Source organism: Bombus pascuorum, chromosome 2 (genome assembly GCF_905332965.1).
Source record: "Bombus pascuorum chromosome 2, iyBomPasc1.1, whole genome shotgun sequence".
In the NCBI taxonomy this organism is placed as follows: domain Eukaryota; kingdom Metazoa; phylum Arthropoda; class Insecta; order Hymenoptera; family Apidae; genus Bombus; species Bombus pascuorum.
In genome coordinates this window covers 22,465,535-22,479,756 of record NC_083489.1, presented here as the reverse complement: position 1 = coordinate 22,479,756, position 14,222 = coordinate 22,465,535, and the positions used below count along the sequence as shown (strand labels likewise).

General features: G+C 29.4%; 1 protein-coding gene across 1 annotated transcript; it reads left to right on the top strand.

Moving 5' to 3' along the window:
• The first annotated feature begins 12,137 nt into the window (after positions 1-12,137).
• Positions 12,138-13,172, top strand: LOC132916380 (protein SREK1IP1-like). Its single transcript, XM_060976301.1, has 2 exons — positions 12,138-12,317; positions 12,565-13,172. Exon 2 carries the CDS (start codon positions 12,567-12,569, stop codon positions 13,011-13,013), a length of 447 nt encoding a protein of 148 aa, XP_060832284.1. The 5' UTR covers positions 12,138-12,317; positions 12,565-12,566; the 3' UTR covers positions 13,014-13,172.
• Positions 13,173-14,222: the final 1,050 nt, after the last annotated feature.

Genomic DNA, 14,222 nt, shown 5'->3' with positions numbered 1-14,222 from the left:
GTGATTGCTTCTTAAACGATAATTATCGTGACCTGTTTCAACCTCCTTCGTATACACTTATATCAATTCATTCGTGAAAGAGAATCTCTATATTAATATAAAAACAGAAGGTTTTTAATTTTTTACATGAACTTACAACATAGAATATCTATTTTCTTTTACGCGATGCATTTTATATTCTGTTAGCGCAACTTCTTTCCATTCTTGGGCCCCTTTGCATAATGATTTACTGATTAACGATATTAGTGAATTGATAAGCGACAAGATTTACGTTACGGACTTCTTTCTTTTAATTTTACAATTTTATTAATTATGAAGTATGAATCAAATGTATACTTTCTTACATAGAATAATCGAATGATTTACCATTCGTAAAATTTATGGGCTAAATTTCTTTTTCATAATTTTACAATCTCACTATATAAAAATAAAATAATCGGATGATTTGTAATTTGTAAAATTTTATTACAATTTATTTTACCTAATTTTCTCTTTTATCAAACTTTGATTGATTTCGTAAAACAATTGATAATTTGAAACTTGTACCTTGTAACATTTCACTAATGATACTAATTCAAGATGATTGTGCAAAAGGGCCAACGTTCGTGCGTAAGGATTCAGATTCGACAGATTTAGCGCTATATAAAATGCTATTCCATGATATAAAAGATTCGTTACTTCCTACGAGACTATATTAATGCTAAACTATAATATCCTATTTTTTAGAACAATACATTGAACTAAAATAAGAATATAACCAACAACAAAAGTTGCAAGAAAATAAATACTTCTCTATTATCTTATATTTTCTAACATTAACCAATATTTTTATACTTACAATTACTAAAACTATAAAATTGATTTTAACGAAATTAATGTTGATTTTTATTAAAATGAAAACATGATTTCGTACATTCATTTATTTTCATTATATAACTGTATTAAAATCATCTATGTTATTTATATATACACAGTAGCATTTCTTATGTTTTAACATTCTATGAGATTAGATATGAAAGCACAATATTACTCATGGAATGAGCTAATATATATTTAAATATCACAGATTGGTAGACTCTAATGCTAATCAGAAAAGATTTCAATAACAATCTTTTAAAGAAATAACGTTTCTATCTTTGGAACATTAAAAATATCGGTTAAGCAGAGAAAATGACTATCTCGAAACGCGTTGTATAATCTAATATGGAATATAAAAATCGATATCAAGCACTAAAGATCTAAAATATTATCAAGGTTTCTTGATAATATCCTAATACTCCAGTAGAGTCACAATGAAAGTACACGGTACAGCAGTAATTTACGTTGATATAATTTAAAGCCTACTCGTCGGACAGTTTAAGTGCAATTGAAGTAAGAAGGTGTTCTCCAAACGTTAAATCTGAAATTATGATTAATACATCGCGCTAAGCTGTTGGAGAAGTAGAGATTGATGGGGCGCTTTAGATAAGGATATAGTAAAAGCTTCGTATGTTCTCGTATTCTTATGCCATTTCCCTCGCGTAATGCAGCTGAACTGTTCCAGGTAAAATCAATTGCCACAGCGGAACGCGCAGAGCAATATTATTCCGACCTTTTATTTCTGATTCTGCGTATGAATTGAATTTGGAGTTTATGGAGTTAAACGATCGTAAATGACAATATAGTTAATTACAAAAAATTCCAACTGAAAAATGTACAATGTTGCTTATTAGCTTTTATTAGTATTAATTAACATTGAGTTAATGCTCTAATAGTATTGCCCTTATGAACATATAAAAAATTTGCAGTTGAAGCATTGAAGCATTAGAAAAATTGCGAAAAGTACGATTTATGCAAAACTAATTTTTTTATGTAAGGAACTTTTCCAACTCGGATAGATACGAATAGTCACGCTCCAAGCTAGGACAAAATCGTTAACTAAATGGATATTTCTTTTTCCTAAATTATATACATATTAAGAAGATTAATTTTATTGGATCATCCTGAAAGTTTCCACAGTTTTAGATAATTCATTTAAAATGAAGATAAGTCTATTGGAATTGGAATTTTTACCTAAAATTACACCCATAATTAATTTATTTATTTTTATAAATACATCTTTGTCAACATATTACAAGAAATTATTCCTCGTACAAAAAAAACTCATACAATGAAGAGACAGAAATTGTAGATTGAACTGTTGATCGAACTGTTAAAAGATGTTTTCTATATTATTAACATATCATATCCTCTAACTTCTAAAATCACTTTTATCACTTTTGCGAGGAAGATGTCAATCCAAAAAAGAAATGAGAATGAGAAAATGAGAATATGGGGGATTGAACACCCATTTGATGCAATTTTCGTTTCGTACATATATAGGAATGTCTTTCCATTTTCATGTTTAACCTTTGAAGTGCGATAAATAAAACGAAATTAGCTAGTCGTCACTTTAAACAAAGGCTGTAATGAATATAATGATAAAAATTTGAATATTTCAGACAAATGTTAGCAACATTTTTTTATAATTGATACAGCTTAGAAATAACCATATCCCAACCATTTTCTCTTGATTATTTAATTACGCGTACGATTAAATGAAAATATTTCGTTTATCTCTTAAAAAATTACTTTCTCGCAATCGTGGTATCATTATATTTTCTTTCATAGCACTTATTCGTATAATACTCCAAATAAGTATCCTTAATGTCAGATACATGGAAACAAGTCATGGAAACTATCACGATAACCAAAGCTTCTGCACTAATCATATTTTTAATGATCGAAGTAAGAACGACTTAAAAAATATGATTACAATACGACGTAGAACTTTTCCTCTTCGATCAATCCAAGAGAAATTTCAGTCGAAAAGAGGGGAAACTTTACCGCTTTACAGAACTTTCTCTTAAATTTTGCAAATAACGTTTAAACATAAACCCACACCACTTAATCTAACGATAGAGAAGAATTTAATTACGAAATTCTTGCAACTAATTGTTCGAGTTACGCAATCTACCTGTATTTAACGCTTGAAAGTAATCAAAGAAAAGTTTTTCTCACGCTATGAAGATCCCCCAGTTTGAAACTTCCGAGTTTACGAGATAATTTAGTTTAAAAGTTCTTTTATCAAGTAAGTAGCTCCTATACTTCCAGCTACGTTCATTTAATTGATATTTATTGTATACATACAATTAGTACTTTGAAAGTTTTATTCCTATTATATATAACATTTTATTCTACTAACGAGTGATACTATGTATATTTTATTAACATTTTATTATTACTATTAATATTAATCTTGGTATTTTAGATGTAAACTACTTTCTTCATGGATCTCGTTCATTTTTCGATATTTTAACTTCATTTATGTATACATATATAATGAAACTTCTATATTTTACTATACTAAGAACAGATTAAAGAGCAGCACGTGTTGAACTTGCATTTATTGCAAAAACAGAAAGTAAGACAGCCGTGTATACTGCGATAGTGTTAAAAGTATTTCAACGTGTTGCTACTGGAAGCGAATTAAAGCTATAATATTGAGAGCCTTTTAAGAGAAAAGTCGACACTGTTTCTACAAAATTGTAGAATTGTCTCGTACCGACCAAACATACAACTTTTAACACCTGTTTGAATCATGTAAATTGAAAAATGTAACGACTGATATCAGCCATGGAATTATATTCTTTAGACGAACATTCATATGACAATTTTCATTGTCTTACCAATTACACCGTGGATGAAACAATTATACAAACTACTCAACAAATAACGTAAAATGTTATCGAACTTCATTCGCCTCCAATTGCGAAGAAGAAGGTTTCACGATAAAGATGGTCTGACATTTTGGAAAAATGAAATTTACGTAGAAATTCGTAAATGTCAGAAGGAGAAAATTGATTAGGAATGGCATGTGAATTCTAATAAGAGAGATACGTTATTACAGAGTAAAACAGCTCGGGAATCAAAAATCGGGAAGTAAAGGTGAAAACATTTTATTCGACGAAGAAAATTCGACTGAATCATAATATCATATATAATAGATTAATATCACATGTGGAATGGGAAACAAGATAAAGTTAAAACCCAAGAATTACTTATACTATATTATACTATTTCAATATTATCACTAAAAAGCAGTTTATATGTTATTCATTCGTACAAGTAGGTAGCTTGAATATATTTCAATCCTAGTTGTAAGAAGAAATTATTCGTATTGCACTGCAAGTATCTTACTTTTTATGACAAATTTCTCGTTTGACTGATAATCAAAAAATAAAAAGAAAATCAGAGTTAAAAGGAATTATCAATTTGCCAATTCTATGACAGAGCATCTATTAATTGAGTTGAACAATCAAATGTATTATTTATCAGAAACAGACAAATTTTCAAAATATTTAAACATTTAGCTTTATTAAATTTTTTTACTCATATTTTTTGTTTTCATTTATCCTGAGAATTATTCTAAATTCTGTAAACTTCGTTAGTTTTGTGTTTAGCAAACACGGGTAAATGAATAAAAACAAAGTGAAATGTTAATATTTTTTGACAAAGAAATTCAGTTTATGTTTTGTACCTTCGAGTTTTCTCCGATATAATGCATTTCGTTAAAAATATTAAACTGTTCTTCAACTTATCTCCGATATATTACTGCAAACTATTTTCAAAAACATCAATTTCCAAATTTATTTTAACTTTCTTTTTTTTCCGTGGAGGAAATCCGCACGGACACCCGCCGCTCCTAAGGGGAAGAGCGGCGTGGTAACCGACCAAAACCTCCACGATGACCGTCCCCCTTGCGATCGAGGGGTGCCCGGGAACCGCTGAGGCGACACACCAGGCCCCCCCGCGCACAACATTCTGTCCGCAAATGACGCGATGTGCTGCCATGTCGCGTCGCGTCCTCTCCCGGGGGCCGTCCGGATCCCCAACCGGACCGCTTGGTGGCCCCCGGGTGCTGGAGAGTCGAGCACCTAATTTCAACCCCCATCGGAGGTCGCGGTGGCCCTCGCGCGCCCCGTGTAGGCGCGTGTCCAGGGGCACCGCCACGCCCTCGTTGATCCTCTCGGGATGGGAATCCCGCTTCCTCACCCGCTCCGCTGCCTCCTTCCGCAGCGTAACTAGCTCGCAGAGGCTACGGCCTTCCTGCTCCTCTCGCTCGTCAGCAATGCCTCAAAAATCGCCGGCGAGAGGTCGTATCCTATTTCCCCGATGAGAGAGTGTCGCTGCGCCGGTCCACACCTGCGTCGCGCAACCTCACAACCACTCTGCGGTCGCCTCTTTCCCGATTCGAAATTTATTTTAATTGCTTTGAGTACGACTTTGTTGATGAAATGAAATGTGAATTTGACAAGAATCTATTCAAAGTATTATTCTATAAAAGCAAGAGAATGTATTTTAATTACACAAGCAAAGAAATGTAATATGAATATAACTTTACAAATATTTTAACTGCAATATTATTAATATATTCAGTTTTCAATATAATATAACAGTAAGTTACAATCATTCATGTTCGTTATTCAATCATACTTTAGACACAATTTATATTTCATAAAATGAGAAATTTGTCGTAACAAGAGAAGAAAAATCAAAAAGATATTATTAATATTTCCCTTATATCGGTATATCAAGTACTCTAAGGATATTAAATGTATTTTTAGTTTGTTCACTCTAAGCGTACTGCAAAATTTATAAAGGAAAATAAAACGCATTCGTTGTATATACATATAGCTCATGTATAGTTCGTCTTCAAATTCTATTTATTAACTGATAATTACCGCAGTGACGTGTTTTCTGACTGCATCTATAATATATTGTATGTTACATGCCTTCTGTCAATCTGTGATCACAATTTTAGGTATGATTGTTCAGTAACAAGGCGTAAATGCATATTACAATTTTCAATTTTGCATAATTCCAACAATTATAAATTTCTACCATTTTTCTATACAAAACATCTATTCCATGCATTTTTCTTTACCAGCATTTCTTAAATATCAATTCTTGATTGATATTTATTATTATTAAAAATTACTATTAAATTCAAATAATATATATAAGTTACAGCATTAACTATACTTTCAGCAGTACGTATAATGGTGTTCAGAATTATTCTACATAATCAAACACAAAAACTGTATACTGCAGGTTATTTATAAGTATATTTACCTGAAAATTTTTTTATTGGAAATTTAAAATCAGATACAATGTATTTTGTACCTATCACAAATTAACACACATTAACTTGAGGACCAAATTGGCGTTTTATACACAGCTTCGATATTTTATTATATAATAGAGCCCTTAGATTTTATAAAATATCAATTCTTGGCAAAATATATATATTTATTATGTATAGCAATATAATGTCGTATACATTTTATGTTTGTATTATTTATGATTCTAATACCATATTTTTCAACAATTAATAATGATTAAAATAAATTTTTATTATAAGATAAAATAGGTACACGAAAATTTTTCAATGTTCCAATTATATATTAAGTGTTCGCTAGTAATTTTTTGATAAACTTTGAAAAGATTGTATTTCGATCGAAGCCTTTTCTAAAGAAAACTTACAATTATTCCTACCAATGAGAAAAGTCAGAAAACAAAATCTTGGTAGATACAATTCACTTTCATTTAAACAATTGTAAACACCATTGTATGTTTAACATATTTTCTTTTAGTAAACGAGAAACGTTACAGTTTAGTCTTATCGAATCACGACTACCTTTAATTCCAACAAAAATTTAACAACTTCATAAAAAAATAAAGCTAAAAACAAGATTATGATTGTAAGAAGTTAATAAATTTGTCATTCTTTCTGAGCTACACAAAAATCAAGCGACAATTTTTGCCAAACAATACTTTTCCAACATAATGAATCGAAGATCAAAATGAAATTCTAATACGTTACGGTGGAATTTCGTGCAAAATTGAAAATTGACGTTGAAACGACCAGCTGGGCAGAAACTTTGCTAAAAGTTTTGCAAACTCAGATCGTTCGACTACGAGTACAAAGCTTGGCTATGGCAACTTCATCGGAAGCGGTCGCCATCTAAATCGGATGTCGAGAATCCAGAGGAGTGGAAAATAAGAAATGCCGATGATGATAATGTTTGAGAAATGGGACCAGGAAAAAGTTTGTTGTAACTACTTTTCCCGGCTGCTTTTTTATTATACACTTTTTTTATTCTGCGACTGTTGCAACAATTCGTCGCAAGCTTCGACGCTAGTCCGTATGTTGTCCGATTTTACTAGTTACCTCGTACAAAACCGGTAAATAAGAGATGATATTGAAAATTGAAATCATGAAAATCTTATTCGTTGCGTCTCGTCCAGAGTAATGAAGTTACTTGAATTCAAAGATAGGAAAAAGGAGAAGAACAGAAACATGAAAAGATACTTCAAGTTAAATAACAATTGCCAAAGTGGTTTCGCGTTGTTTGAGTTCAAATATTTTGGATTCAGATAACTTGATTAATTTGAACAAAGTGAAAAAAATGAGTAAAGTGACAAATTATTAGTAATAAATTGAATACAGTCGATAGCAATGGATAGACTTATTGACTTCATTGTGTAAAATAGATTTCTAACCCTTTGACAGTATAAAAAAAATGACAAATAATTAAGAATAAACAATAATTCAGTTTAACATTTAATCGATTCGTAATACAGTTTGCTTGTAGTAATATATTTCCGATTATGATTTGAAGCTTTCGCAGGCTAGACTGATCGACTCTGCGTTTTATGAAGCTTTCCAACATATTACCTAAGTGTATAATTAATATTCAACATCTCAAAAACAAATAACTTATTTTCGTAACTGGATTTGTCACACGAAGACATGAATAATTACAAATTCCAAAGCGAATTGAGGGAAGATAATACTTATTTGTAATCGTCGTTTTAATTTATGAATTAAACTCTTTATTCTCAACATTTCTTACATTTCTGATATGAGATGACTAAGAAATACTTACTTTCAATTTTTTATAAGGAATGAATATCACTAATCATATTACGTATAATGACATTTAAGATATGATATTTAATATATTATATTTGGTGACTTTTGACCCGAGTTTCTGTCGGGTTATACTGTTAAAGGGTTGGTCTTAACAGTGAAATAGATAACATGGTGGTGAAGTGGGATAAGTAAAAGGTAACTATTTATTTCAATTACAAGATGCGTAGCGATCATAAAATTTTCTGTTCTATTGAAAAAAAATTCTAGCGGTATAACTCTTTAACGAACTCATAAATGTGCGTATATATAGGATATACTTCGCCTAAAATCAAAAATTATATATTGCACTTAAATAATGCAAGGCACGATATCGTATGAACCATCCTTTACGTATCTTCGAAAATTAAATTCAAACTTTAACTAGTTTAATTATTTATTTAATTATCCTCCGTTCTAGTCTCTAATATTAAATAATTTCATATATTAATCGCGAAAACATATTTCTATCTATTGCTTACTTTTTTTATCTTATGAATATTATCGAACTCAGTATCCCTTAAAAGTTACCATCAACAGCCAATGCTATCAATCCATAAGGCTATCAAGGATGATATTTTACCAAGATATATTCCTTTATTTAAAAAATCAAGTTAAACATATAAACGATAAATTTAGAGAAATGAAATTTTGATTATCATTATATTCAATATCAAATAGAAAGTTAAAAGGTTATTGTTTGCATTATTATTTGATTATAAATAATATTACGATCGTATTATTACGAATCGATAATATTTAAAACAACAAAGTTCGCAAGAGGTAAAATTTCATCCATACGAATAAGGTTATATTGATATTCTTAATAAGGATCATCCATGTAGAGGTTAACAACGTCATTCCTACTTATATTTGTTGATAGATATTACTATTAACATTACATCGTGAATTATTTAACTACGTCGTGCTGATATTAATATCCTTGCATTTAACGTTGTTCATTATAGAATAAGAAAATCGAGAAACTATATTAACCACGTATATAGGTGGTCTTTTTATGCGTATGAATTATATGTGAGTATGCGAGCATTCAAAAAATGCAGATAAACAGACAGCTAACAATAGTCGTTAATATCGAATATTAACATGTTAAAGCGCACGTATAAGAAAAATCGACAGGCACTGCATGCGTATTCATATCGCTTGTCGTAAAAAAAGTTGGAAACATACCTCCGATATTCTATGTTCACGTATATAATTATTATAATTGCTTTTTTGTCTGAAACGCACTTACAATTTATGCAGTGTCCGTCCAAAGTTATTCTTTTGGAGAAGCAACTTTTTATTTTTTAATAACATATGTATGTATATCATCGAGGATATATTCACGCAAAAATATTAACTTGTACAAAAGTTATACAATACATACGTATTTTCAGGATAAACGATGGTTTCATTGCGAAGAGAGAAAATGAAATGTTGGAATCTATTAAATTTTACTCCACAGTTTACTGTTTTATATCGTCGTGTCAGTTTATCTCTGTTATGAAATAGTTCCACTACTCATTATTGAAAGAGCCATATTAATAAAAATTATTTTACTAACACGTTGTTAGCGAACAATTAAAAAAGCTACTGCGAATTGTAGCATTACTTGTTTTCGAAATCACATAAATAAACGTAAACAATTTTGTATCAAATAGAGGTTATCTCATTCCTTGAGTCGTCTTCAAAAATGAGTGGTACGTAGTATAGCAAATGCCACTACATTGTATGATTACCTGGTGCTACGTGATATATACCGCCAAATTTAAAAACTATTAACTGTGTTTGGAATCAACTATTGTGTTTTGTGTAGCTTAATTGTAGGTGAAAGTAGATATAGTGCAGTTTACGAAATAAGAAGCAGTATACCGATGCTGTATTATATAACTATCGTGCTATGTTCCTTTAACTAATTAACTCAATAAGTTAACAAATTTTTATCTTTCATATAAAAATATTTTGCATTAACATTACTGCTTCTATTTTCAAAAAGTATGATTCCTTTAAAGTTTTAGATATTTGAGTAGTGCATGAGTTAATTAACTGGAATTATTAATTATATCTTATGTGAAAAGTTAATGCATTATTTGCTATATTTTGCATTTACGAAGATTTAATATTAAAATATGTAAACATCTCATCTCACGCATTACAAATATTGTAATACAAATAACTAACTCTTTACTGCAAGTTCCTTTTGTCTCGTTTCGAAAAATTTCTATCTCTGTTCCGATTGATAAAGAATATTTAAGATATCGATATGCAAGTAAAAGAAACATTGAAAATAAAATCTTAATTAAGGTACTATGGCATATCAGCATTGCACATCATGTACTTCGACAATTATTATCTTATTGATTGACTACCTTTTATTACCGCGAGCTTTTGCAAAAACATTTTTGTCGCAAAAGTTTCCAATTGTTTGCACACATAATATAGTGCGTTTATACATACATATATGAATTTATAACGTTTCTAACTATATATAATTATAATATAAGCATTTGACACACCTCAAAGAAAGATTTATAAAACTAGTTATCTCACGATACTCAGGTAGTCAGTGCGAAAAAACGAAGACTGCAATTTGATATAATTGAAACTTATGGTAATTACATTAGAACATTTCTATTATCAATAATTGGCAAATAAAAAAACGTTCGTTAATTCGATTTTAAAGTTATGACAAAATCTTAACAAGCTGCGATTAATCTTCATGATGACTCGCAATGACTGTCTGGGTAAGTTTATGACTTTTCGAACGAGATTGCCGAAAGTCATCATATTTGGAACTCTGAGGACCATAAACTCACAATAAAGTTTCTCGTTTTCTTCGTATATGTCTTAATCGAAGTGTTAAATTGAAACTTTTGTCCCTATAGAATCTTCTATATGGGCTATACTTCGTTTACGATACTCGTATGAAAAGTTAACATTAGTGTAACGTAAAGTGATTAACAAGTAATCTAAATTAATCAAAATAAAAAAGGAAAAAAAGAAAAACAAATAAAATCGATGTTGTGTCTGAATAAATGTCCATTATATCGTCTGCATGACGAAACATACCAAATTATTTAACCATCGACTAATTTTAAGAGATTTAGATTAAATTAATTAAAAAAAGTGTAGCGTAGAAAGGATCAATGTATCGTGTTAGTTTAGTCAAGTAGATGAGTGTCATGCGCCTCGTATAACTTATATAATTATAATCTAAAGCAATGCGAGACTTCTTAGTTAATGTAGTATATTGACGTATATAATATATAAATATGTTTATTTTGTACTGAATGTATTTCGCATTGATGTATTTTTCGCAGGCGTCAATCTCGACGCGATCTCGGACATTAAAAAGTAAAAAGGAAAAAAAGTCATCGCTTTATTTCGTGAATGTATTTTATCGTAGACTATGTAAATGTAGATTTTATAATGTTGTAATAAAAGGATTTCTTCTTACATAGTTCGACTTACCCCTGTGGTACGCGATGATAGATAATAAAAGTATTTATAGTTCATTTTTACATTCTATAACATTACGTAGATATTGGTGTTAGAAATAGAAGTATAGAGGTAGAGCTGTACATTAATTATGTAAATATGCTTGAATCTGATAAACTACAATTTATAAATTCATTCTAAAAGGTATTTAGTATTTCCTACTTACATCTTATCGAATCTACTTTTATGATAGTAATGCGTGTTATGAAACTATTACCATGACGGCACTCTTGCATAATAATTTATTAACTAATAATATCAGAGAATTGATAAATTATAAATTGTAAGTTATAAACTATTCATTTATAATTTAATAATTTTACGCTAAATTAGATAATAAATAAACGATTTGTAATTTGTAAAGTTTGCTTGTAACATTCTATTCGATTTATTATTAAACTTATTGCTGTTGTATAAAAAAAGTTATTATTACTAATAATTTGTGACATAACTTGTACAATTTTATTAATGATGTTAATTTAATTATGCAAGAGCGCCAAAACATTTTTCTATTTTATTCTAAATTTGAATATCCCGCCAATATCTAATTCAATGAAGCGATGCATAGGTGGCGTGAATATCTATTTAGATATTACTAATATCTATTAGTACGTATTTACATACGTATACAAAAATCACAAGAAGAAGGACGTACGATTTTACTATATTGGTTTATAATCAAATTTATATTGTCATATATCAAATGTTTGATATATTTTGAAAATTTGAAGCACGTCAAATCGTGAAAAGACAACGAAACAGATTGAAAACCTTTAATTGTATAAAAATATTTTATATATTGAAGGTTAATATTGAAGTATAGGTTAGTATTGAGTTTATTTGCAAATATTAAACAGTGAATACTAAATAAGTTAATATTCCATATTTATTGTGAACTATTATCTGTTTCTTAATAATATTTATAATATATTGTAATATGTTATATATTATATGTATTATAATATATTATATTTAAGTTTTCTTAATTCAATGTTAAATGTATGTATAAATATTTTTTCTATTAAAATTTTAGAAAACTGACATTTATATATTTTTATATTTGTTTATAGGCATGGATCCAGAATTTCTTTCCAGATTAATTCCACAAAATAAAGAGCATGTGCGCCCTGCATGCAAGAAATGTGGTTATGCTGGACATCTTACGTATCAGTGTCGTAATTTTATTAAAGTTGATCCAAATAAAGAAATTGTCCTGGATGTTAGCAGTACTAGCTCTGACAGTGATGAAAATTATGTCACCCCTTTGACTGAATTACGTGAAAAGGAATTAAAAAGGAAACTCCAGGAAACCAAAAAGAAACACAAAGAGAAGAAGTATAAGAAGAAATCTAAGAAACGCAAGAGGTCAGAGACAAGTGACAGTGAATCAGAAACGGAAGTTTCCAGTGACGAAGACAAAAAATATAAAACTAAAAAGAAGAAGAAGAGATCAAAACATAAAAAACATAGGAAACATAAAAAAGACGATTCATCTAACAGCGACAGTGTTGATAAGTAAAGATAGGAAGTTGCCTAGAACTGCTCAATAATTCTAAGATTGTAAATATTTTGCACAAACTATCAATACTATTTACATAAATAAGATTGTACCGTTTTTAAATGAACAATTATAAAATTGTATTTATATGAATTGTAAATATATCATTTCTATATATATTTCTAACAAATATATTTTTTCATTAAATAAGGATATTAAAATTACTACAAGCAACGATGATTATTATTAATGTAAATTACAATTTCGGCTTTAAAAATTATGTTTTGTGAAATAAATATATAAGATAAAATTTTTATACTTAATTTGTATGCGTATTCAAATTTGCACCTAAAAATTTAGAAAAATCAAAAATATCTTGTTTTTATTCGTTTATTTAATTTAAACAGGGGTTTAAACTAGCATACAGGTATTGGTGGCGCTTGGATTATAAAATGTTTGATTCTACTTGAATCTAATGCTTAAATCTAAAGGGTAATGCCTTTGTAGTCTGCGAATATGATCCATCGTGTCAAGTAATTGGGTAACTAATGGGTTTTGATGGTTCTTAACTCTTATATTATATCTGTTATTGAATTTCGATATTTCTTCTTTAACTGTGGGTATCTTAAGATTGCGATGTATTGTTTCGTTGGTAACACACCAAGGTGCTTAGAGTTTTTGATTGGAATCGGAGAATTTCTATGTTAGAATTACTCGCTGTTCTACATAGTTGGATCCCATAGGTCCAAACAGGTTTTAACATGGGCTTTATATAGCATTATTTTACTCTGCATGTTTAAGTTGGTGCGTCTACCAATGATTCAGTAGAATTTTTTTAGTTTTGATTTCAATTGTTTGGATTTATCTATGATGTGCCGTTTCCATGTCATTCTTCTGTCCAGGATCATGCCCAGATATCTGACTGTATCTTTGTTTGGAATTGGAACATTATTTATGGTCACTTGTGGGCAGGATTGTTTTCACAGCGTGAAGGTTATATGACTAGATTTGTTTTCATTTATTTTGAAGCACCATTTGTGGAACCACTTTTGCTCTATACTAGCATATATAAGAATTTATTTTCCACTACAAACAAACTATACTCCCTGTGGTTTCACGCTACAAAAACCTGTTTTATTGCATGATTCTAGTTTTCTATCCGAGACAGATAATAGCAATAATTAAACTTAGTTGCTTCTATATTATTTATTTAGCTTTATATTTTTTATT

Coding starts and splice junctions, on each gene's coding strand:
- LOC132916380 (XM_060976301.1), top strand. CDS start 12,567: ATGGATCCAGAATTTCTTTCCAGATTAATTCCACAAAATAAAGAGCAT.